Here is a 22145-nt window from a genome sequence, read left to right as displayed (position 1 = left end):
TGTTTGACATGTATATTCCCCCTCTCAGGGCTGGACTCACTTTTAGCCCCCATTTTGCCTGCATAGCAACCTCTTGTTCTGTGAGATGCAAAAATGCCATTTTTATTTTATTTTCCTCCAGTGGGAAACCCTGGGAGCCAGCCTATGCCATCTTGGGTCCTTTTGCTCTATTATACTCTATTTGAAATGAAACATGCAAAAAGTGTCAGGAATGGAATTTTTTGAAAAATGTTCCCTGTTTAATTTATTTATATTTATGGGCTGCTTTCCTATAAATTATACTCAAAGTTGACTTACAGCATATGAAACATGTGATCACATAAACATAATGCACCATAGAGCTAAGTCATCTCATACAACATCCATGACATGACCCAGAAATACCTTCCTGTATCAGGTTTAAATATCCCTCAATTTATCTAAGCACAATAAATATCGCCAGGGGAACAACCCTAGTATCTAAAAGTTAAAGCAGTTTATCAAATTCTTCTTGCTACACTTGCTTGCCAGCACTGAGTAAAGCTGCAGGGATCTTGTTTTGTATGCAGTGTGACAAAGTCATCTTAAAAGACTCGCAGGCCAGTGCAATAACCTGTGTGTTAAGAGCCTGTATGCTGAATTTTAGGAGGGAGCGTACGGGCTCATCTCTTTTGTTGTGCTCCTGGCCAGCTATGTGGCCACGGTTTGGCTTTAAAAATAAACGCACTGGTGAGCCTCTTCCACTTCTCCTCGCAGGTAGGGGAGAGAACCCCGGCATCCGATCCAGAATTACAAACTTTACTCCACACCTCTGACCAGGAGTAAAGTTTCTAACCTTAAGAAAACGTGAGCTCGGCCAGTACGCCTCTCTGCCTTGGGAGGGAGTGCTTAAGACCCTCATTTGCTTAGAATTCCCATGTGAGGGTGCTGAGCTGACCACACATTTTTGAACACCTATTTTGTGAGTGTAAAACTCCTTGCTGCATGAGCATCGGCAGCAAGGTTTATGGCCACAAAATAGGTGTTCAGGAGCAGGTGCGTTTCGGCGAATGCACCTTTCTGCATCGGCAGTCAAGCACTGAAAACAATTCATAATACAGTGATGAGTAATTGGCCCAAAATGTTATCTGCAGTATTCTCTGAGAACAAACAGGGTGGCAGTCCTCATACATGGAGTGGCATCCTCAAATGGAACTTGGCATAGTATAGTAATGATCTTATGGCTCTTTTTTTTTTTTTTTGAGAGAAAAGGTGTATAATCTTTGCTATCCAGGGTCAATTAAAGACATTTACATGCATATAATAACTATAATTTCTGTAAGAAAAGTAATACATTCCCCTCCTCCCTTCATACACATTTCTGGTGTTCGTTGTATTCTTCTTTGGAAGGCAGGTGCAGTTACACTGTTTGCAAAGTGATTTTTGAGCCAAGTTGAAATATTACACTGGAATAGGAGTCGACCTGCACTTTCCACCTGGCACAATGCTGCTATGCCAGTGCCTGCACCACAATCATTTTCAAAGCCCGCAGGCCAGTTGTGCTAATGTTTGCAGTGCAAGAGTTTGACACAGCTGGCTCACAAGTTTTGAAAATGTTCACTATTGGGATAATTTTCAAAGGGACTTCTGTGTAAAACCATGTTTTATAAAGTTCTCCTTCTGCTATGCAGATAAACATATGCATGTAAGTTTACCCAAACTGAGTGGAGGCATTTCTGGGGATGGAGTTTGGAGTTATGTGTACACTTTATAAAATCTGACAGCATGCGCATTCATTTTTAGGGAAAATTTGTGCGCACGAAGTAGCAGGTGTAATCAGTGTAGGGCACTTTTGGTGGAACTATTTTCAAAGCAGACCTATGCGAGCAAGTCCACTATGAAAATTGGTGTAACTTGTGCACGATTTTGATGACTTTCTTGTGCAGGCTGTTTTGGAAATTACTCTCTCTGTGGTGCTCAGTAAGCTACTGCAGGAGTGGGTAATCCCCCTTAGGGAGTTAGCAAGCTCCTGTCATGCTCCGTGTTGCATGCCAATCCCTGAATTGTGGAGGGAGTCCTCAATCAGAATATATGTATATATAATATAATGCTATATTTTAGTGGTTTACATCTTTGAGGAGCAATTAATCCTAACAAACCCGACTATATTGAAGTGTATCTTTAATTGGCAGGTTAAAGTGGAGGAATTGTTGATAAGAACCTTTTTTTAGGTCTGACACTGCAAAAACGTGTGACACAGGAGGCCTCTTGCTTTGATATCTGGAATCACAATATTCAGACTCACAGCATGTATTGGAACTAGTGTGAAGACTAGGTATTGGTTCAAAGTGTCCTTAAGTAAATCGGTGTGTTTATCTGCCAATACTTAAATCTTAACGATTGACATGGAAACCATTGCCTGGGAGTTGGTGCAGTGATGGGAGGTGTCAAGGGCTTCATACCTCATGAGGTTTCACTTGATAGGCAGTAATATTCTGAGTTATTGAATCATATCTTGCCTGCAAATCAGATACAGAATATTGTATTAAGACTGGAAAAAAAATGCCATTTTCAAATCTTTTTATCATCTTTTTTTTTTTTCCTTTCATTTTATAGAGGGCTTCAGAACTCTCAGATGTCCTGAAAAAAATAGCAATGCATAAGAAGTTCTCCAGTTTTGATATTTTTTATGTGGATTTCCCGTTAGCCAAGGGTAGGTGAACATTATTACAAAAAAGAAAAAAGAATCTGTGCTAACAAATATAATTGAAAAGTGGGTGCATTTTATATTTACAATGCTGTTCAGCTGATAAGTAAAATTCATAAAACCATTTGGTTCACTTCATCACACAGAAATGCAATATTAATTTAACACGAGGACATATTTTCCTTAATTGAGACTACACAAGAAGTTTAAAATGGCTTCAGAATACCGATAGAAACATTTCTCAATATACAAAATACACGGACACCCTTAGGCATGCCTGCATATTTTTGGTAGTCCGACAGTCACCTCCTCCCTCTGTACTTCTATCTCAATCAAATCCTCCTCAGCCTGGGCTATGATGCCATTTGCCTTCAACAAAAACAACAAAGTAAAATCTAAGGATCTGATTTGCTCAATAATAATCATTTTGTTCTCCGGAGAGCAAATGGTGAGAAATATTTGGGTTATGCAAGACAACCTGAAAAGTGATATTAGGATGACACAGGAGGAGAAGCCAGCACAGGTTCATACTACATTTGCAGCCTCTGCTTTAGCCACAAATGTGTATACACTTATTCATCCCAATACAAATATGTCCTTTATTGACCTTCAGCAACCCTCAGACCCAGCTAGTAAATCCCAGCCAGTCAGCTGCTTGGAGAAGGGCAGGAAGGTCAACTGGTGACATTCTTTCCATGGAAAATCCACTTTTAAAGGGGTCAGCGCTGCATTTTTGTGATTGGAATTAATAGTTAGTAATTTTTTTGTAAAATGCTTTTGCCGTACCCTGACCACTACATTAGCATCACCTCTGATCCTATTCTAAGTCTCTTTTCTTGCAATCACAACTTTTTACACTTTCACACTCATTCTGTCACATTTACACATTCATACTTGAACACTATACATATTTTACATGCATGCAAACCTTAGCACACATTATACTTTGTTTTTCAAACATAACGGTAGACGTACATAGGACTTTAGATCTCCAGGACTTTATGACAGAAGACTCTGATACTATGGTGATACAGCAATGCTACCTCAGCAGGTATGAATCATACAAATGAGCTACTTACAGCAATACATAGCACTACTACACATAGGGGTAGATTTTAAAAGGTGTGTGTGGGCGTACATGTGCGCGCACTACCCGGTGCGCACACATGTACGCCCAATTTTATAACTTGCGCGTGCAAGTTATAAAATCGGGGGTCAGCACTCACTCACTCCACCTTCCCTTCCCTACCTTTTTCTTTATTGTTTCTTGTTTTAAAACTTACTTCAGCCCTGCGCGCGCCGGCCAACTGCCGTTGCACGATCCCCCGCACAGCGACAAATGGCCGCTGTGCTGGGAACCTCTGACCCTGCCCCCGGACCGCCCCCTTCCCGCCCCTTTAGTAAAGCCCTGGGACTTACGCGCGTCGCCGGGCCTTTTGAAAATAGGCCCAGCGCGCGTAACCCTTTGAAAATCCAGTCCATAATAAATTCTCTATCACACAAGCTAATTTATTTGCAAGAAAAAAAATTGAAAAAAAAGTCTTAGCCTTTTGGCTGTAAATCCGTCATCAGGGGGGGAGGGGGGAGGGGAATGCTAAAGTTACATAAAAACATAAAATATGCCATGCTGAGTCAGACTATAGGTCCATCAAGCCCAGTATCCAGTCTCCGACAGTGGGCAATCCAGGTCACAAGTACCTGGTAGGTTGCAAAGAGTAGATCCATTTCTTAGTGCTCATTCCCAGGGATAAGTGATGGCTTTCTCAAATCTACCTGGCTGATAATGGTTTATAGACTTTTCCTCCAGAAACCTGTCCAGATCCCTTTTAAACCAAACCATGCTAGATGCCTTGGTTACATCCTCTGACAACAGGTTGATTGTGCATTGACTGGGGGGGGGGAAAACAAAAAACACATTCTTTGATTTGTTTTAAATCTGCTGCAAGTTAGTTTCAGGGAGTTTCTCCTAATCCTAGTACTGTTTGAAAGGTTAATTAACCATCCCCTATTTATCTGTTCTACCCTACTCGTGATTTCATGCATCACGATCATGCCCCCTCTCAGTCACCTCTTCTCCAAACTGAAAACTTAACCTTTATAAGGGAGCCATGTCATCCTCTTTATCTTTTTTGTTGCCCTTCTCTAAACCTTTTCTAATTCTGCTATAATCTTTTTTGAGATGAGGTGACCAGAACTGCACACAATACTTGTAGTGTAGTCGCACCATGAATCAGGACAGAGGCTTTATGATATTTTCTTAATCATCTCTAATGTTCTGTTTGCTTTTTTGACTGCCATGGCACACTGAGCTGCAGATTTTAATGTGTTGCCCACAGTGACTTCTAATATGGATTCCAGCATTGTGTACCTATAGTTTGGATTGTTTCCCCTATGTGCATCACTCTGCCTTTCTCTACATTAAATGCATCTGCCATTTAGATGCCAAGACAACAGTCTCATAAAGTCCTTTTGCAGTTTCTCACATACACTCATGTTTTAACAACCAGCAGTGTACCTCTTCTGTTCTGTGTATTTCAAGCTATGTAGTGTTGAAGGCCAAGAATGCCTGTTGTCCGAGCCTATTCTTTTTATGCTCGGTTGTTCTGTATAGTTAGAGCATCCTCTCCTAGGGGGTGGATTAAAGACTGAAACTTCAAAATTAAATAAGAGCAGACATGTTGTTTATGATGTAACTGAACTTCACTGAGTATAACTCAGTGAGGGAGGCAAAGGGTGGAGGCAGAATGAGGCGTCTTCATGCTTTGGATTACTAAATATATTTGAGCATTCTCACTGTCTTCTAATTGTGGCATTAATTTTTTCACTTTTGTTTTACCCTGTTCATTACTGTGGAATGAAATCATATAAGGGATTTTGGACATAATTCAATGAGGCAGTGTCACGTTTGAAATGTAGGCAAGCATTTTCATAGGGGTGGCTGGCGTGCACGTGTGCTGGTGCAATTACATAGCTAAAATTAACTTGAAAGGAAAAGTCTCTGCTTTTGCTGGCATGGCTTACAAGAGCTTTTGGAAGTTCTCTAGTGTGAGTGGCAGGAGTGCTTGCTGAGCTGCGATTAGTCTGACTTTAGCAGGAGAAGGGGTAGTGGCAGGCGAAAAAGGATATCATTTGACCAATCAAGCCCTAGCTAGAAGAGGACAGGATTACTTCCATTCATCTCTTTGGTGCCCAACTTTGAAGGCAGAGCCTCTTACTGTTCAAACATGCTGCTGCTCCGAACAAAGACGGGCGCAAAGATTCTTGGTCATAGGATGCAGGTACTCGGCTGGAAAGAAAACAAACTCAGGATCAAAGAAGAGGCCACCACTGGGTTCTCAAGTCCCTCTTCAAACGCACACCCTGGAACCAGATGAGAGCTACTGCAGCTACAGCCACAGGACCAAAGCAGCCACCACCGACAGAGATCCCTTCACCACCACCATGAAACTCTGGAGCCATTTCTGCTGAAGAAATGCCATCCCGCTGCTGAGATGAAGGAGAAGATGCACACTTCCACCATCGATAGTCTCAGGGCCAACTCTAAAGCTGAGATCTGATGCCACCAAGCAAACCTGGAGGGTGAGGAGGCGGCGTGGGATTAGGAAGGGGTCCTAGGCAAGACAGGACAATGGAGGTGAGAAAATGTGGGTCAAGGGAGTATGTTAGTGGAAGAGAAGAAGAAGAAGAAGTAGTAGTAGTAGTAGTAGTAATGGAATAGTCCAAGATGGGAGGGAATAATAAAAGAAAGGGGATGCAGAGGGGTCAAGGCAGGGTTGCAAGTAATGCTGTTCTGTACTGGACATCCTGGTTTTATGTCTAACCAAAAATATTGATATTGATACAAAACAACATTTAGCCAATATTTATCAGGCGGTGGAGATGAGAGTCAGAGAGGTATGGAATGGTAGGGTGAGAGGCCAAAATGGGGGCTGTTATGCAACTAAATCTATGGGCACAATGTTACCCCTTTCAAAACATTGGCATAAATCTGTATGTGTTATTGACACACTGGCTTCAGATATGCTTTCTGAAAATGTAAATGAGGAAGCTACATTCATGCACCCAGCATGTCTCTCTTTTATGCAGCCAAATGTATGCATGGTATGAACTCATGTGTATAGTTTTAGGAGACTGAAGATCCCCTTAAATACATTCAGCCAGCCTACGCAAAGAGCTCTTTATTTTGCCCACATAGGTCCTGGTTGAGCTTTTAAAAGTTTACGTCTATGAGGAAATAGATGACAAAGGTACTAAAAAACCAAAACCTATAGCACTATGTTTAAACTTTCACAGTACCTGCTCAAAATACTTTAGCAAGTATTGGTGGGGGACTGGGGAGCTTACCCGTTGCCCCAGCCACTTTATTACCTTCCCCCTCCCCCCAACACACACACCTGCCGGTTCGTTTATAGCTCCTTGCCGTTAATTTGGACCGACATCATGGTTGGAGTATGCTCAGCAAGCTTCCTGTGACCACGTCCAGATTTTAGGGGCATCCAAGTGGCTCTGCTTATCCAGAAAGGGATCATAAGGGTCCTGCCTGTTAAAACGAAGCCGTTAATGTAATAACGGTAAGTGAGGGCTGGCCTAACCCCTGTCACGAAGGGGGTTTTTATTGAGCCTGCTCTCCATGCACAGGGCCTCTTAGCCACAAGTTTTTGACATAAGTTATGATTATTTTTATTCACCAAAGTCAACAGATCTTTTCGGTCAGAAATAAAGAGGCAGGGGTTCAGTTACATTGCTAGGCCGAGGGCTCCGAGTTCAATTCCTGGGTTAGGTCTTCCTGGCTGGAGCTATTGATAAGGAATCCCAGGCACTGTGCAATAGTGGCACCTATCAACCAGACTTAGGGCCCATGATTGCAGGGTACTGGAAGGTGGCCTGCTGGATGGCCCCCCCCCCCCCAGCCAAGGACGGTCAATGTGAAAGGGAATGGAAAACAGGAGGGGAAGATGCATGGTATGAGACACCAGGCCCCATTCAGACTGAGCTGGAAGACCAAAGCAGCAGCAGAAAACTCGGTTGGTCAAAAAAAAAGAAAAGAAACTGAAGGCTTTTTCTTTTCTTTAAGTGAATTGAGCCAGAAAGATCTGCTAGTCAGCAGGATTTTGGGCTAAAAAAAAAAAAATATATATATATATATATTACTATTCAAGTTATAAAGAAGCAGGTTGTCTAAGTGAAAATGTAGTCAGTGCTGCTCTCATTCCTGTGATGGCACAGGTGGCGGTCATGAATAACACATTTATTTGTGCCGGGGGACAAGCTGTACAGAATGTGGCACCATTTAAAAACCATTAGGAGAGACATTAGGAAAACCCATAGGTGAAATTCACTGGACCAGCAGTGAAGGGAAAGGATGGCTTTTATTACTCCTCAGTGAGGGATTAGCTCCCTCCAAGAGGGCTCAACTCCTGCCCCTGCCCCTGGTTTTACAGCTACAGCTCCTCCATAAAACTGCTCCGTCTCCAGCAACCTCTGGCTTTGAAAGGTGCAATAAAGCAGACTGCTCCCCAGCCCAGAATAATGAATGAGGACATAGGCCATATACATTCTGATTCATATTTTCCCCAGGGCGGCCAACGTTAGTGACTGCAGTACAGAGCTCAGTTACAAACTCTTCATATCTTTAGGAACATTTTCAGGTCTTATGTGACTTAAAGGAATAGAACCTCAAGCCAACAAAACAGCAACAGACAGTTTAATAACATTCAGCACCAGAGTAATTTAATGTAATTTTGTAAGCGTTAAGATCTTACTGCTTTGCGTAGTCATTTTGAAGAAAAGAACTATTTCCACGGCGCAAGCACTCAGTATGTGTTTCCATTAACATCGTGCGACGCTTATAGAATCCTAAAATCCGTCCTTATTAAGGCAAAGATCAGCAGCAGACGATTAAGGGCCATAAGTGAAAATGACAGCGGATTATTTATGGGGGAGGGGGACGGACTCTAAAAGCAAAATCTTGAACCCTTATAAATGAGCTTCATCAGGAGTCCATCGCCCTTAAGCATAAAGCTGCATGGCTACAGCCATCATTCTCATGCACTGCTGGTCCTCCACCTCCCACTCACAGTGGCAACCTTCCACCGGTGCTCCCCCTGCTGCTGGTCCTCCACCTCCCACTCACAGTGGCAACCTTCCACCGGTGCTCCCCCTGCTGCTGGTCCTCCACCTCCCACTCACAGTGGCAACCTTCCACCGGTGCTCCCCCTGCTGCTGGTCCTCCACCTCCCACTCACAGTGGCAACCTTCCACCGGTGCTCCCCCTGCTGCTGGTCCTCCACCTCCCACTCACAGTGGCAACCTTCCACCGGTGCTCCCCCTGCTGCTGGTCCTCCACCTCCCACTCACAGTGGCAACCTTCCACCGGTGCTCCCCCTGCTGCTGGTCCTCCACCTCCCACTCACAGTGGCAACCTTCCACCGGTGCTCCCCCTGCTGCTGGTCTTCCAGCTTTAACTTCAGCAGCTACCACTCCGGCACAGTCCCACACACCCCATGAATTCTCCAGCCCCCCCATCTCGCGCCACACCTCCATCCTTCTCCCCCTACCGCTGCCTCTTGCCGCTGGTCCACACACCTTTTCCCTTGCTGTACACCCACCAGCACCCTTCATCCTCCTCCAGTCCCCTGGCCCTTGCTAAATAGCTGCATTTCCACCCCCCTTCCTGCAGGCTGCTACTCTTTCTGTCTTTCACACACCCCCCCCCCCCCCCCCCATCCCCACCCTGCAAGTCCTCCAACACCCCAGGACACTTCTCTTCCATCATTTATCCCTCAGTCATTTGCAACCTAACCTTCCACTTTAAGGTATGCATTACCATACATAGACTATGCTAAAGCTGCAACCAAATCAATGACTGCCCTCAACTCAGAATTCGGTATTTTAGACTGGAAGCTGTTCATTCATTTTTTTTCTTTGCTGGAAGAATAGTACTTGTTCTGCAAGTGCTTATGAACAGAGTCCAGCTACATAAATATTTCCAATAAAATTAATGGGTTAAATGCTCTACTGCTGAAAAGGAATCTACCTTTCTTCATCATCACTTACTACACCGCAGTTTTCTATTATGAATAAGTTATCCTACCACCAGTGGTTTTTAAATAATGTTGCTCTCTGTGATTTTTGTTTTACAGTTAATGACGAATGGCATAAAATGGGAGGGAAACCGTGGCAGCTGGTTGAGCCAGTGGATGGATTCCATCCTAGTCAGGTAAAAAAACACTGCTCAGGCAGGGCTGGATGGGCTGACAGCAACAGTGTGGCAATCTTCTTGTGAGAGCAGCTCAGAGGGAGATTTCAGTTTTGATGGTTTCATAAGGGAGAGGGGAGGAATTAGACTATTCACAGAATGTGCTCAGCTGAAGCCTTATTCTCTTAATTCTGCTCCTGCGTCATTTGTGTTCAGGTACTTGACATTTTCTGCTTACTGCTATGTATTATAATATATATATTCAAAACATACCATCTTTCCTCTAGCATAACAGGTCCTGTAAGAGTGGAAGCTATATATTACATGCCTGTCCTTATCTATCCATAGCCTGTGGATATAGAGAGAACCTGCCTCTGGGGTCCAGGCACCACCTGCAGTGGATAGGGGGCAAGGGAAGTATAGATGTCTTTGGGAAGAGAAGAAAGGGCTACCCTCCTCCAGGGCCCATCTGAGCTACTAAGCAGAAGTGCAGTTCAACTTTTCTTTTCCTCTCCATGGTAAAGGGATGTTGAGCAGTAACCTATCTCTGACCTAGAGAGGTGGGAAAGTGCTGAAATATATGACAGTTTATAGGAAGCAGCATTGTAGTTGATAATGCACCGACTAAAACTGGAGCCTGCATTGCCTGTGAAAGCACTGTAATCCTGGCAGCAGTAACACCTTGCTGGCAGCAGTAACATCTTGCTGACAGTAATGCATTGATAAGTAGGGATGTGAATCGTTTTTGAACGATTAAAATTATCGTCAGATAATTTTAAAATCGTCCAAAATCGTTAGAGTGCACGATACAATACAAATGCCCCCAATTTATCGTCAGGGGCATTTGTATTGTATCGTTAAATAGGGTACGGGATTTATTTGGGGGAGGGCGGGAAAACCGGCACAGCAAAACAACCCCTAAACCCACCCCGACAGTTTAAAACCAATTCCTTACCCTCCCAAACCCCCCCCCAAAATGTTAAGTTACCTGGTGGTCCAGTGGCAGGGTCCCGGCGTGATCTCCCGCTCTCGGGCCATCGGCGCCATTTTGGCTGCCACTAATTAAAATGGCGCCGATGGCCCGATAAAAAAAAAAACCCACCCGACCCTTTAAATCGACCCCCCACCCTCCCGACCCTCCCGATCCAATTCACATCGCTAGGGAGGCCTGACCCTTTAAATCGACCCCCCCCCTCCCGACCCCCCAAAACCCTTTTAAAATTATCTGGTGGTCCAGGGGGGCCTCGGGGAGAGATCCGGGGGGGCCTCAGGGAGAGATTTCGCGGCATCAGCTGTTCTAAAAAAAAAAAAAAAATGGCGCCGATGCCCCTTTGCCCTTACCATGTGACAGGGTATCCATGCCATTGGCCGGCCCCTGTCACTGGATGGATCCAGTGCTCTTACCATGTGACAGGGGCCGGCCAATGGCACGGATACCCTGTCACATGGTAAGGGCAAAGGGGCATCGGCGCCATTTTTTTTTTTTTTACAACAGCTGATGCCGCGAAATCTCTCCCCGAGGCCCCCTGGATCTCTCCCCGAGGTCCCCCGACGCCCCCCTGGACCACCAGGTAATCTTAAAAGGTTTTGGGGGTCGATTTAAAGGGTCGGGTGGTGGGGGTTTTTTTAGCGGCGCGGGCCTCCCTAGCGATGTGAATTGGAATCGGAAACAATTCCAATTCACATATCTTAACGATCAGATTCCCCCCCTCCCCCAGCCAAATCTGATCGTTAAGATGATCTGGCACACGATTCACATCTCTATTGATAAGCACCATGGCTTCCACAACTCAGTATTTCAATAGGATGTGGGGTCCACAGCCTAGCCCCTGCAAAAAAAAATAAATCTAATACTGGCTGCAGGTTTAGCTTCTGGTGCTTCTCTTTATATCTTTCTATTTAAAATGGAATGTGGATAGTTTTATTAGTAATGATGTACAATAAGAAAGAACATCGACGGACCTCGGGGGAAGCAGCTGCTCGGGCCTGCGCGATCGGCGCTGAAAGCCCGTCGGGGTAAGGCCTTTGATTTTACCCTTCCCCCCAACGGGCTCCCCGCCGACCGCGAGGCTCAGTGTCCAGGCACTCCTTCGCTCCAGGCCCAACTTACCTGCGTCCACAGCGGTGCCCCAGCCAGCCAATCAAGTTCCAGGCGCCGGGGTGACCTCATCAGCAGCCGCCGCCTCCTGGCCATTTAATCGGCGTTCTCCTCCGGCGGCCCTCTCTTCATAGACGGACCTCGGGGGAAGCGGCTGCTCGGGCCTGCGCGATCGGCGCTGAAAGCCCGTCGGGGTAAGGCCTTTGATTTTACCCTTCCCCCCAACGGGCTCCCCGCCGACCGCGAGGCTCAGCGTCCAGGCCCTCCTTCGCTCCAGGCCCAACTTACCTGCGTCCACAGCGGTGCCCCAGCCAGCCAATCAAGTTCCAGGCGCCGGGGTGACCTCATCAGCAGCCGCCGCCTCCTGGCCATTTAATCGGCGTTCTCCTCCGGCGGCCCTCTCTTCATCGACGGACCTCGGGGGAAGCGGCTGCTCGGGCCTGTGCGATCGGCGCTGAAAGCCCGTCGGGGTAAGGCCTTTGATTTTACCCTTCCCCCCAACGGGCTCCCCGCCGACCGCGAGGCTCAGCGTCCAGGCCCTCCTTCGCTCCAGGCCCATCTTACCTGTGTCCACAGCGGTGCCCCAGCCAGCCAATCAAGTTCCAGGCGCCGGGGTGTCCTCATCAGCAGCCGCCGCCTCCTGGCCATTTAATCAGCGTTCTCCTACCGGCGTCGCGCGCACGAAGGAGCGCGACAAAGGGGCCCGCCCCTTTGTGCGCCCCTTCGTGCGAACCTGTGCCTGTGGTTGTGGACCACCATACAAAATGTACAGGACACAACACAACCTTGGCCCACACCATCCAGCCCACCCAGACACTTCGGAAGAACGGGCCGAACCTTCTTCAAGACTTTGTTATACTCTCCACAGGCTGGTAGTATTATCATCACTTAGCCACACTACCGTCTTCCCTAACACTGCCGAGTCCCATAGCCACCTACCCTTTCCCTCTCCCCCACCTTATAGCGTCTCTACTCCGCATTTCGGATACCATATTCACTGTCTACAATCGGCAACCACTGTCGTCTAATTGCTTATCACTGTTTACTACAACAAGCAGGTTTTGCTAATTGTTTACTGCCGTTGTTAATTATCACTTATAATCATTACTATTGTTGATTACTGCCTACCACAGTCTGTTGTCATGTTGATTACTGCCTACCTCTATCTAATGCCATGTTGTTGATTACTGCCTACCACTGCTCATCGCCATCTGTTCACTACCATTAACATTCCCTCTGCCCCTTTACCTATTCTCTACCAGGCTCTCCCCCAAAGCTCTCCCCAACCTCACACCCCCCCCCCCCCAGTGCACCAGCTCCACATACCAACATGGAATCATACTCCATCCTACGCCTTCACACCCCCTTCCACAGACGCCTTCCCCCCAACATTCTCTACCCCCCTGTACCTCGCAAATCCCTCATCCCCATCCTAATCTCTCCACTGACCCAATTCCTGGGCCTCACCACCCTTTCCATAATACTCTTCAATGCTCAATCCCTAACCAAAAAGACACCCATTCTTAATGACCTCCTCATTGACTGCAAACCCGACATATGCGCTGTTACGGAGACTTGGTTTAAAGACTCCGATACTGTCTTCATCAACCAACTTCCCACCTCCTCATATGAATTCTTCTCAATCCACAGACCCAAAAAAAGAGGGGGAGGCCTCCTGCTAGCGGCCAAGAAATCTCTAAACCTCAAACCCATCCCCATAGCCACCCCCCCCCCAGGTTAGAAATAGGCCTCTTCAGGTCAACTGCCCTGCAAATCTGTTTGATATATGCCCCTCCCACCTACCTAGAAGCTGACCCCTCCCCTCTAATCGAATTCATCGTAGATTGGATAAAACCTGACATCCCCTCCGTCATCCTCGGAGATTTTAACCTCCATGTGGATTCCCTCCCCCAAACTACCTCATGTGAATCCCTACTACAATCCATACAGGCTTCAGGATTCCGGCAAATCATTACATCCCCCACACACAAGGCTGGACACACTCTAGACTTAATGTTTATCAACTCCGCCATCCAAGCCACCAGCCATTCCACTACCACCTCTATACCATGGTCGGACCACTTTCTGATTGAGGGCCAGCTAACCATCAACACCCCCCCCCCCCCCAGCAACAACAATAACAGTAAGACCGTAACATTCAGAAAATTCCCCTCTAGTGTCGACATGGCGAATGCATTATCTACCTCACTACTCAACCTAAACTGCTCAGATCCGGATACAGCACTTGCATCCTGGAATAACCTCACAGGAGACATCGCCAATAAACTTTGCCCAGTCTCCAACAAAGTTATAAAGAACTCCTCAAAACCTACCAACCCATGGTACACTCCAGAACTCAGAAGCCTAAAAACGACTCTAAGGCAAACGGAGAGACAATGGCGCAAAGACCAGACCCCTCGAAACTCCGCCATTTTCAAATCAGCTCTCCACAGCTACAGAACCTCCACCCAAAAACACAAACGTGACTATTACGCCAAAAAGATTCATGACCTTAGATTCAACCCCAAAATACTCTTTTCCTATGTCTCAAGCCTCACCACCCCGATCTCTCCTACCACCCCGGATTATGATGCCTCCACCAAATGCGAGGAACTAGCTAAATACTTCTACGACAAAATTGCAACCCTCCTAACAAGATTTCCCCCCTTCCTCGAACAGTCCCTTACCCAGCCTGCCCGCCCCCCCCCCCCACCCCCTCCCAACCCTCAATGCCCTCTCTTGACTTTACCTCCACCATAGAAATCCAATCTATCCTCAAAAAGCTCAAACCCTCCTCCCATCCCGAAGACCTTATACCCTCCAAAGCACTACTAGCCGTCCCTGATGCTATAGTCAAAGCCATAGCAGACATCATCAACTGCTGTATGGCGCATGGGTCCGTTCCAGACACACTCAAGCATGCAGTAGTCAGACCCCTCCTCAAGAAACCCTCACTTGACCCCAAAGATCCCTCCAACTTCCGCCCAATCTCCAACCTCCCTTTCATTGCCAAACTTTTGGAAAGAGTGGTCAATTCACAACTCATGGCTTACCTCGAAGACCATCTGATCCTCCACCCATCTCAATTTGGTTTCTGGAAACACTTTAACACTGAATCACTACTTCTCACCCTTTCTGACCATCTCCTACGAGGCATGGGTCAAGGCCACAGCTACCTCCTTGACATCTCTTCAGCCTTCGACACCATTAGTCATCATCATCTTCTAACCCGTCTGGAAAACATTGGCATCTCAGGTCTTGCTCTTGCCTGGTTCAAATCCTTCCTCTCCAACAGAAAGTTCTCCGTTAAAATCGGGAACGCCACATCCACCCCACATCCCCTCCAGCAGGGAGTCCCCCAAGGCACCTCACTTTCTCCAACCCTCTTCAACATCTATATCACTCCCCTATGCCACCTCCTCTCCGACCTTAAACTCAAGTTCTACCTGTACGCTGATGACGTTCAAATCATCATTCCTATACAGAACTCTCTTGCTGACGCCCTCGAACACTGGGAGAAATGCCTCACTGCCATTAACTCCCTCCTCATTAATCTCCATCTGGCCATCAATACTAACAAAACGGAACTGCTACTCATCTCCCCCCCATTCATCCACCTCCTCTTCTCTGCCTCACACTACTAAACCCAACCTCCCCTCTACACAACCCTTTGTCAGGGACCTTGGAGTCATCCTTGACCATCAATTAAGCATGAAGAACTACATAAACTCTATACTCAAAGCCTGCTTCTTCAAACTTAATGTGCTCAAAAAACTGAGACCTCTTCTACACACCCATGATTTCCGCACAGTTATCCAAGCCACCATCACTTCCAAATTGGATTACTGCAACGCCTTACTCATTGGACTCCCCTACTCCACCATTAAACCCCTACAAATGCTACAACATGCTGCAGCGAGACTCATTGCAAACTCCCGTAAATATGATCACATCACCCCCATCCTCAGGAGACTTACACTGGCTCCCCATTACATCACGCATTATCTACAAAACACTCACCATAATCCACAAAGCAATCCACACGCACAACTCCAACTGGTTAGACCTTCCTTTTACAACTCCCAAGTCCAGTCGACCCACCAGAACAGTAAAAGCTGGCACCCTACTTGTGCCCTCCTTGAAAACAGCCCATCTCTCCTCCACACACGACCGTGCTCTTTCGATTGCAGGTCCCACCCACTGGAACACATTACCGCCTGACATACGCCTAGAACCCTGCATGTACAACTTCAAAAAGAAATTGAAAACATGGTTATTCGCCCAAGCTTACCCAGAATAGAAAGCCATTATCCCATGCCAATGTAGACCACAATATGTCTACTCTCTTTTTTCTCATATTGAGGAACTATGTTTTTGTTATAACCCATCTCCTCACCACGAGGATCCTTGTTGGTTTTTACTCTGTCTTTCTTAGCTGCCTTCGTTACCCCATCTCCCAGTTTGAACCTCCCTGTTATAATGTAATTCCTAACTTAACTTGTTAACTGTAAACAGACATGATGTCCACAACGAATGCCGGTATATAAAATGTTTTAAATAAATAAATAAGATTAAACTAATTACATGTTCTGATTTATTACTGCTAATTAAATGGCATGCAACTTTATAAAGTCTACTGTTTCCACTAACACATTAGGTGAGAATATACACATAAAATATGCTAGGCATTCAAGGGCCACAAACAGTTCTGGTTTTCAAGGTAACAGATATGCTAATTAGTTCTAACCACCTATATGAACATAAGAACATAAGATTTGCCATACAGGGTCAAACCAAAGGTCCATCAAGCCCAGTATCCCTTTTCCAATGGTGGCCAATCCAAGTCAAGTACCTGGCAGGATCCCAAAAGGTTAATAGATTCCATGCTTCTTATCCCAGAGATAAGTAGTGGATTTCCCCAAGTCCCCCTTAACCTTTTAGATCCTGCTCATTGAAGGAATTATTTCCTGATGCCCTTTTTTACATATCTTAGCTAACTAGACCCAAATATGGTATAAATATGGTATAAAAAAATTTGCAAGTAATTAAAACTGTGAATTGGAACCGGAATCTGTTCCGATTCCTGGTTCGGGGACTATAGTGAAATCTTTTTTCATGCGGTCCGATTGGGGGGTTTTTTTGTGATCGGCTGCGCCCGAGCCGATAAACAAAAAACCCACCCGACCCTTTAAAACATATCCTTTAGCTTCCCCCACCCTCCCGACCCCCCCCCCCCCAAAACTTTTTAAAATTACCTGGTGGTCACGGGAGCCATCTCCCGCTATCCAGCCATCGGCTGCCACTAATCAAAATGGCGCCGATGGCCCTTTGCCCTTACCATGTGACAGGGCCAGCCAGTGGCACGGATACCCTGTCACATGGTAAGGGCAAAGGGCCATCGGCTCCATTTTGATTAGTGGCAGCCAACGGCCAGAGAGCGGGAGATCGCTCCCGGGGACCTCCACTGGACCACCAGGTACTTTTAAAAAGTTTTTGGGGGGGGCGGGGGGGTGGGGGAAGCTAAAGGATAAGTTTTAAAGGGTTGGGGTGGGTTTAGGGGTTGTTTATGTGTGCCATTTGTCCCACCCTCCCCCAAAATGATAAGAGAACCCCCATGAACAATTTTGTGGGGTTTTCCTATCTGTTTCAGGGAGCCCCTGATTTCTGACGAGTTTGAAAATATCGTACGATATTTTCAATTGTCAGAAAAATGATTCACATCCCTAAGTATATGAAAAAATGTTCCACTTGTGGAATGTTGGTAACTAAACAGTTAATAATGGTTTATGGACTTTTCTTCCAGGAACTTGTCTAAACATTTGTTAAACTCAATTACACGAACAGCTTTCACCAAAGTCTCTGGCAGCAAATTCCAGAGTTTAATTATGCATTAAATAAAATAATATTTGCTATTTGTCTTAAATGTATCACCTATTAACTTCATTGAATGTTCCCTAGTCTTTGTACTTTTATGAAAGAGTAAACAACCAATTCATGTTTACCCATTCCATTTCACTCATTTTATAAACCTCTGTCATATCTCCCCTCAGCTGTCTCTTCCTCAAACTGAAAGCCCTAACCCCTTTAGCCTTCCTCAAAGGGGAATAATTCTATCCCTTTTATCATTCTGGTTGCCCATCTCTGTACCTTTTCAAATTCTGCTATGGCTTTTTTGAGATGCAGTGACCAGAACTGCATACAATATTCAAGGTGCAGTCACACCATGGAGTGAGACAGACATTATAATAGTCTTGTTTTATACGCCATACTTTTCCTAATAATTTCAAGCATTCTGTTTGCCCTCTTAGCTGCTGCCACACAGTGAGCAGAGGATTTCAATTTATAATCCACGATGATACCTCAATCCTTTTCCTGGGTGTACATACTGCCAGCCAGCCTTTTCCTGGGTGTACATACTGTGGAACCTTGCATTGTGTAGCTATAATTTGGGTTGCTGTTCACTACATGCATGTCCACATTAAATGTCATCTGGAATTTGGATACCCATTCTTGCAAGGTCCTCTTGCAATTTCTCACAATCCTCCTCTGATTTAACATCTTTGAATAATTTTGTATCATAAGCAAATTTGATCACCTCACTCATCCATTCTTGTCTCTAGATCATCTATGAATGTAAAAAGTAGCAGTCCTAAGACAGATCTGTGGAGCACTCCACTAATCACCTTTCTCCATTGAGAAAACTGACCATTTAGCCCTACTCTTTTTTTTCTATCTATTAACCAGTCCTCAATCCACAACAGAACATTGCCTATTCCATTACTTTTTAATTTCAAGAGTTTCTCATGAGGTACTTTGTCAAATGCTTTCTAAAAATCTAGATATGCTATATCAACTGGCTCACCTTTATCCATGTTTCTTCACACCTTCAAAAAAAAATCTAGCAAATTGGTGAGGTAAGCCTTCCCTTGACTAAATCCATGTTGCCTTTGTCCCATTAAACTATGTCTATGTATATGTTCAGTATTTTGTTCTTTAGAATACTTTGAACCATTTTTCCCAGCAGTAATGTCTGGCTCACCAGTCTGTAGTTTCCCAGCTGACCCCTGGAACCCTTTTTAAAAACTGGCATTATATTGGCCATCTTCCAATCTTCAGGTACCATAGCTGATTTTAATAATTTGCAGATTTCATTTTTCAGTTCTTTCAGTACTCTGATGTATACCATCTGGTCCAGGTGATTTGCTACTCTTTAGTTTGTCAGTTTGCCCTAATACATCTTCCAGGTTCACTGAGATTTGTTTCTCTGACTCATCGCCTTTAAATATTTCTGGCATGGGTATTTGCCTTATATCTTCCTCAGTAAAGACCAAAGAATTCATTCACTCTCTCCACTATGGACTTGATATCCTAAAAACCAGACCTATTTGTGACTGTCACTGAGTTCCTACGCAGTGCACTGTCCTGTACTAGTCCTGCATTGATTGACCTAGGCCTTCAGAGAACAGGGCATTAAGAGGAAAGAAATGTTTATTTCTTCAAGGACCAAGCAAAAACAAAAGAAAACCTTTACTTTGCACATAGTTATACATTTTCTCTCTATGATTTGTAACCAGAGGGTCAGATAGCCCCTTTTTCTAATATTTTGTCAGGTCAGCGGATTAGCACTTTCCTTTTATCACCACAAAATATACATTATTCAAGTGTATCTGTCAAGTATATGAAAGATATTTTAAAAACTGCCTGACAAATTTTTTTTGAATATGCATATGCTAAATTTCTGTCTGAAGAGACAGATGTGCTCCTGCTTACTATAATGTTATTGAGACACAAGATTTTAATGTTTAAACTATTTACTGAAAGATCAACATGCAAATAACTGACATAAGAAAGGCGTATTTTGTAAAAAAAAAAAAAAATTAAAATTAAATGTATTTAATTGATTAAATTTGTCTGCTATTCATACTTTATCTGCAGCCTGCGTTAGCAATTGGTGCGAAAATTGTCTGGGAAGAAGTATTGCAGAATTGGCCTCACGTGTTTGGAAAGCAGAATCCATTCAACAAAGACATTGTAAACATATTTGGAGATCAAGGGGGACACTGCCTGCTGAAGTTAGAGAGTGTGCCTAGCTCCGTTTAACTCAGCAGTGTTGGACCACCCAGGAAGCCGCACACACACAGTGAAGTTAGAAGAAGACTATTACCCGTGTCATCTTTAACTGAAAAGAAGCCAATAGGAGCAAGCAGCATTGTAGCACTTTTTGTAAGTTGTGTTTTAAGATACTGGTAACTTGGGATGTCAGTTTTTGAAGGCCTTGTTTAATGTTTACAAATATTTAATTCATCCATGTATTTACATCCCAATTGTCAGATTATGGGGCATTAAATGAGACAGCACATTGATTGCAATAAAAACTTTAAAGTATTACCAGAGTTTACAAATCAGACTTGATGTAGATGTCATCACCATATTTGTAAACTGTTACTTCCTTATGTTAATTGTCAAAAAATGTACTGTTGCCAGTGGTGTATGGTTTTGCCATTCATTGTAGTATACAGAAATACAATTTCTAATGTTAGAAAGACAAGCTTTCCAAAGCTTATCAAGTTTGATTGAAGTGGTGAAGACCAGAACTGTGAAGGACTTCAAAGGGGCGTGGGATAAACACTGTGGATCCATAAAGTCAAGAGGCCGCCAATGAAGAGTGGGTGACTCGCCAGAATGATGGCTACTACCTGGACACAATACCCTTATTCAATAAACATACACATGGTTACTGTGACTCCAACATCACTCTAAGCTTCAACAGCAAGAGGAAATGTGGAAAAAAGGATTTGCACTCACAAAGCCGGGAGTAGCTGGCTTGTTACGGCGGTTACTACCCCAAACCAAATGTGCCTGATACTTCACTTTCGATGCACATCCAGCATAGCTCTCTGCTCCAACGGCAGGGGAGAAGAAAAACTAATACTTCACGCATATCCAGCATAGCTCTCTGCTTCAACGGCAGGGGAAAAGAAAAACTGATACTTCACGCATATCCAGCATAGCTTCAACGGCAGGAGAGAAGAAAAAAGGATTCACACTCACAAAGCGGGGAGTAGCTGGCTTGTTACGGCGGTTACTACCCCAAACCAAATGTGCCTGATACTTCACTTTCGATGCATATCCAGCATAGCTCTCTGCTTCAACGGCAGGGGAGAAGACTGATACTTCACACATATCCAGCATAGCTCTCTGCTTCAACGGCAGGGGAGAAGACTGATACTTCACACATATCCAGCATAGCTCTCTGCTTCAACGGCAGGGGAAAAGAAAAACAACCAATAAGGGCTGTATAACATAGTCTGGGTTAAAACAAATAAGCATGGGTGTAGCTTGCTTATTGCGGCGGTTACTACCCCTAACTAATCAAGCTAGATATTTCACTTGGATGCAGCTCCATCACTGCTCTCTACATTAATGGTGGGGGAGGAAGGGAAATAGAACCAAGAGCTAAAAGAAACAGATAAGTATGAGAGAAAAAATGTGTGAAGCTTGCTGGGCAGACTGGATGGGCCATTTGGTCTTCTTCTGCCGTCATTTCTATGTTTCTATGATTCAATAATAGTAAGCATTTGGATTTATAGGGCAGCCTTCATCTAAACTGGATTCAATACTGCAGAAAACGTGGAGTGTTAACATTGGAGAAACAGCTGAAATGCCTGGGTTCCAGCATTGGTACCTCATCCATAGTCAATTAAGGGGAGAAGGAACAATAATTGTATTACTCAATAAAATGAGGAACAGACAGTCAACATGAAAATCAATAGGAGAGCAAGATGTGAACACACAAGTGTCAGGATTGTTCCAGGCTTTTGTTGTGCATTGGCCCACACTCCTGCAAGTGGATCCCATATCAGCCACATTTGAAGATTTGTGCACCCAGTTACTTAGTCTTGATAAGTATAGTCTTCTGCCTCTTCACTGCCACCAACAGGTATATATCTTCACCTAATCCCCTTGGCACCCTCACAAAGTCCTATGGCAGGGGTGGCCAACTCTAGTCCTCAAGAGCCACAAACTGGCCAGGTTTCAACTATCCACAATGAATATGTATGAGATAGATTTGCATACCAATGGAGGCAGTGCATACAAATTTCTCCTATGTATATTCATTGTAGATAGCCTAAAAACCAGGCCTGTTTATGCTCTCGAGGATACCTAATGATTTGGAGAGGCCT

General features: G+C 44.8%; 1 protein-coding gene across 2 annotated transcripts in view; it reads left to right on the top strand.

Annotated features, from left to right (window-relative positions):
* Positions 1-20349, top strand: part of AOAH (acyloxyacyl hydrolase) — a 221324-nt gene extending 200975 nt beyond the window's left edge. For both annotated transcript variants that reach the window (XM_029589499.1, XM_029589500.1), the window contains 3 exons: positions 2575-2671; positions 9808-9884; positions 19897-20349. In XM_029589499.1, the coding sequence (XP_029445359.1) occupies positions 2575-2671; positions 9808-9884; positions 19897-20061 (339 nt within the window). In that variant the 3' untranslated portion in view covers positions 20062-20349. The remainder of the gene's footprint in view (positions 1-2574; positions 2672-9807; positions 9885-19896) is intronic.
* The last annotated feature ends 1796 nt before the right edge of the window (positions 20350-22145 follow it).

The sequence above is a fragment of the Rhinatrema bivittatum genome, chromosome 2 (genome assembly GCF_901001135.1).
Source record: "Rhinatrema bivittatum chromosome 2, aRhiBiv1.1, whole genome shotgun sequence".
Taxonomy (NCBI): domain Eukaryota; kingdom Metazoa; phylum Chordata; class Amphibia; order Gymnophiona; family Rhinatrematidae; genus Rhinatrema; species Rhinatrema bivittatum.
The sequence above is the reverse complement of the archived record's forward strand: the minus strand, read 5'-3'. Positions and strand labels throughout refer to the sequence as shown.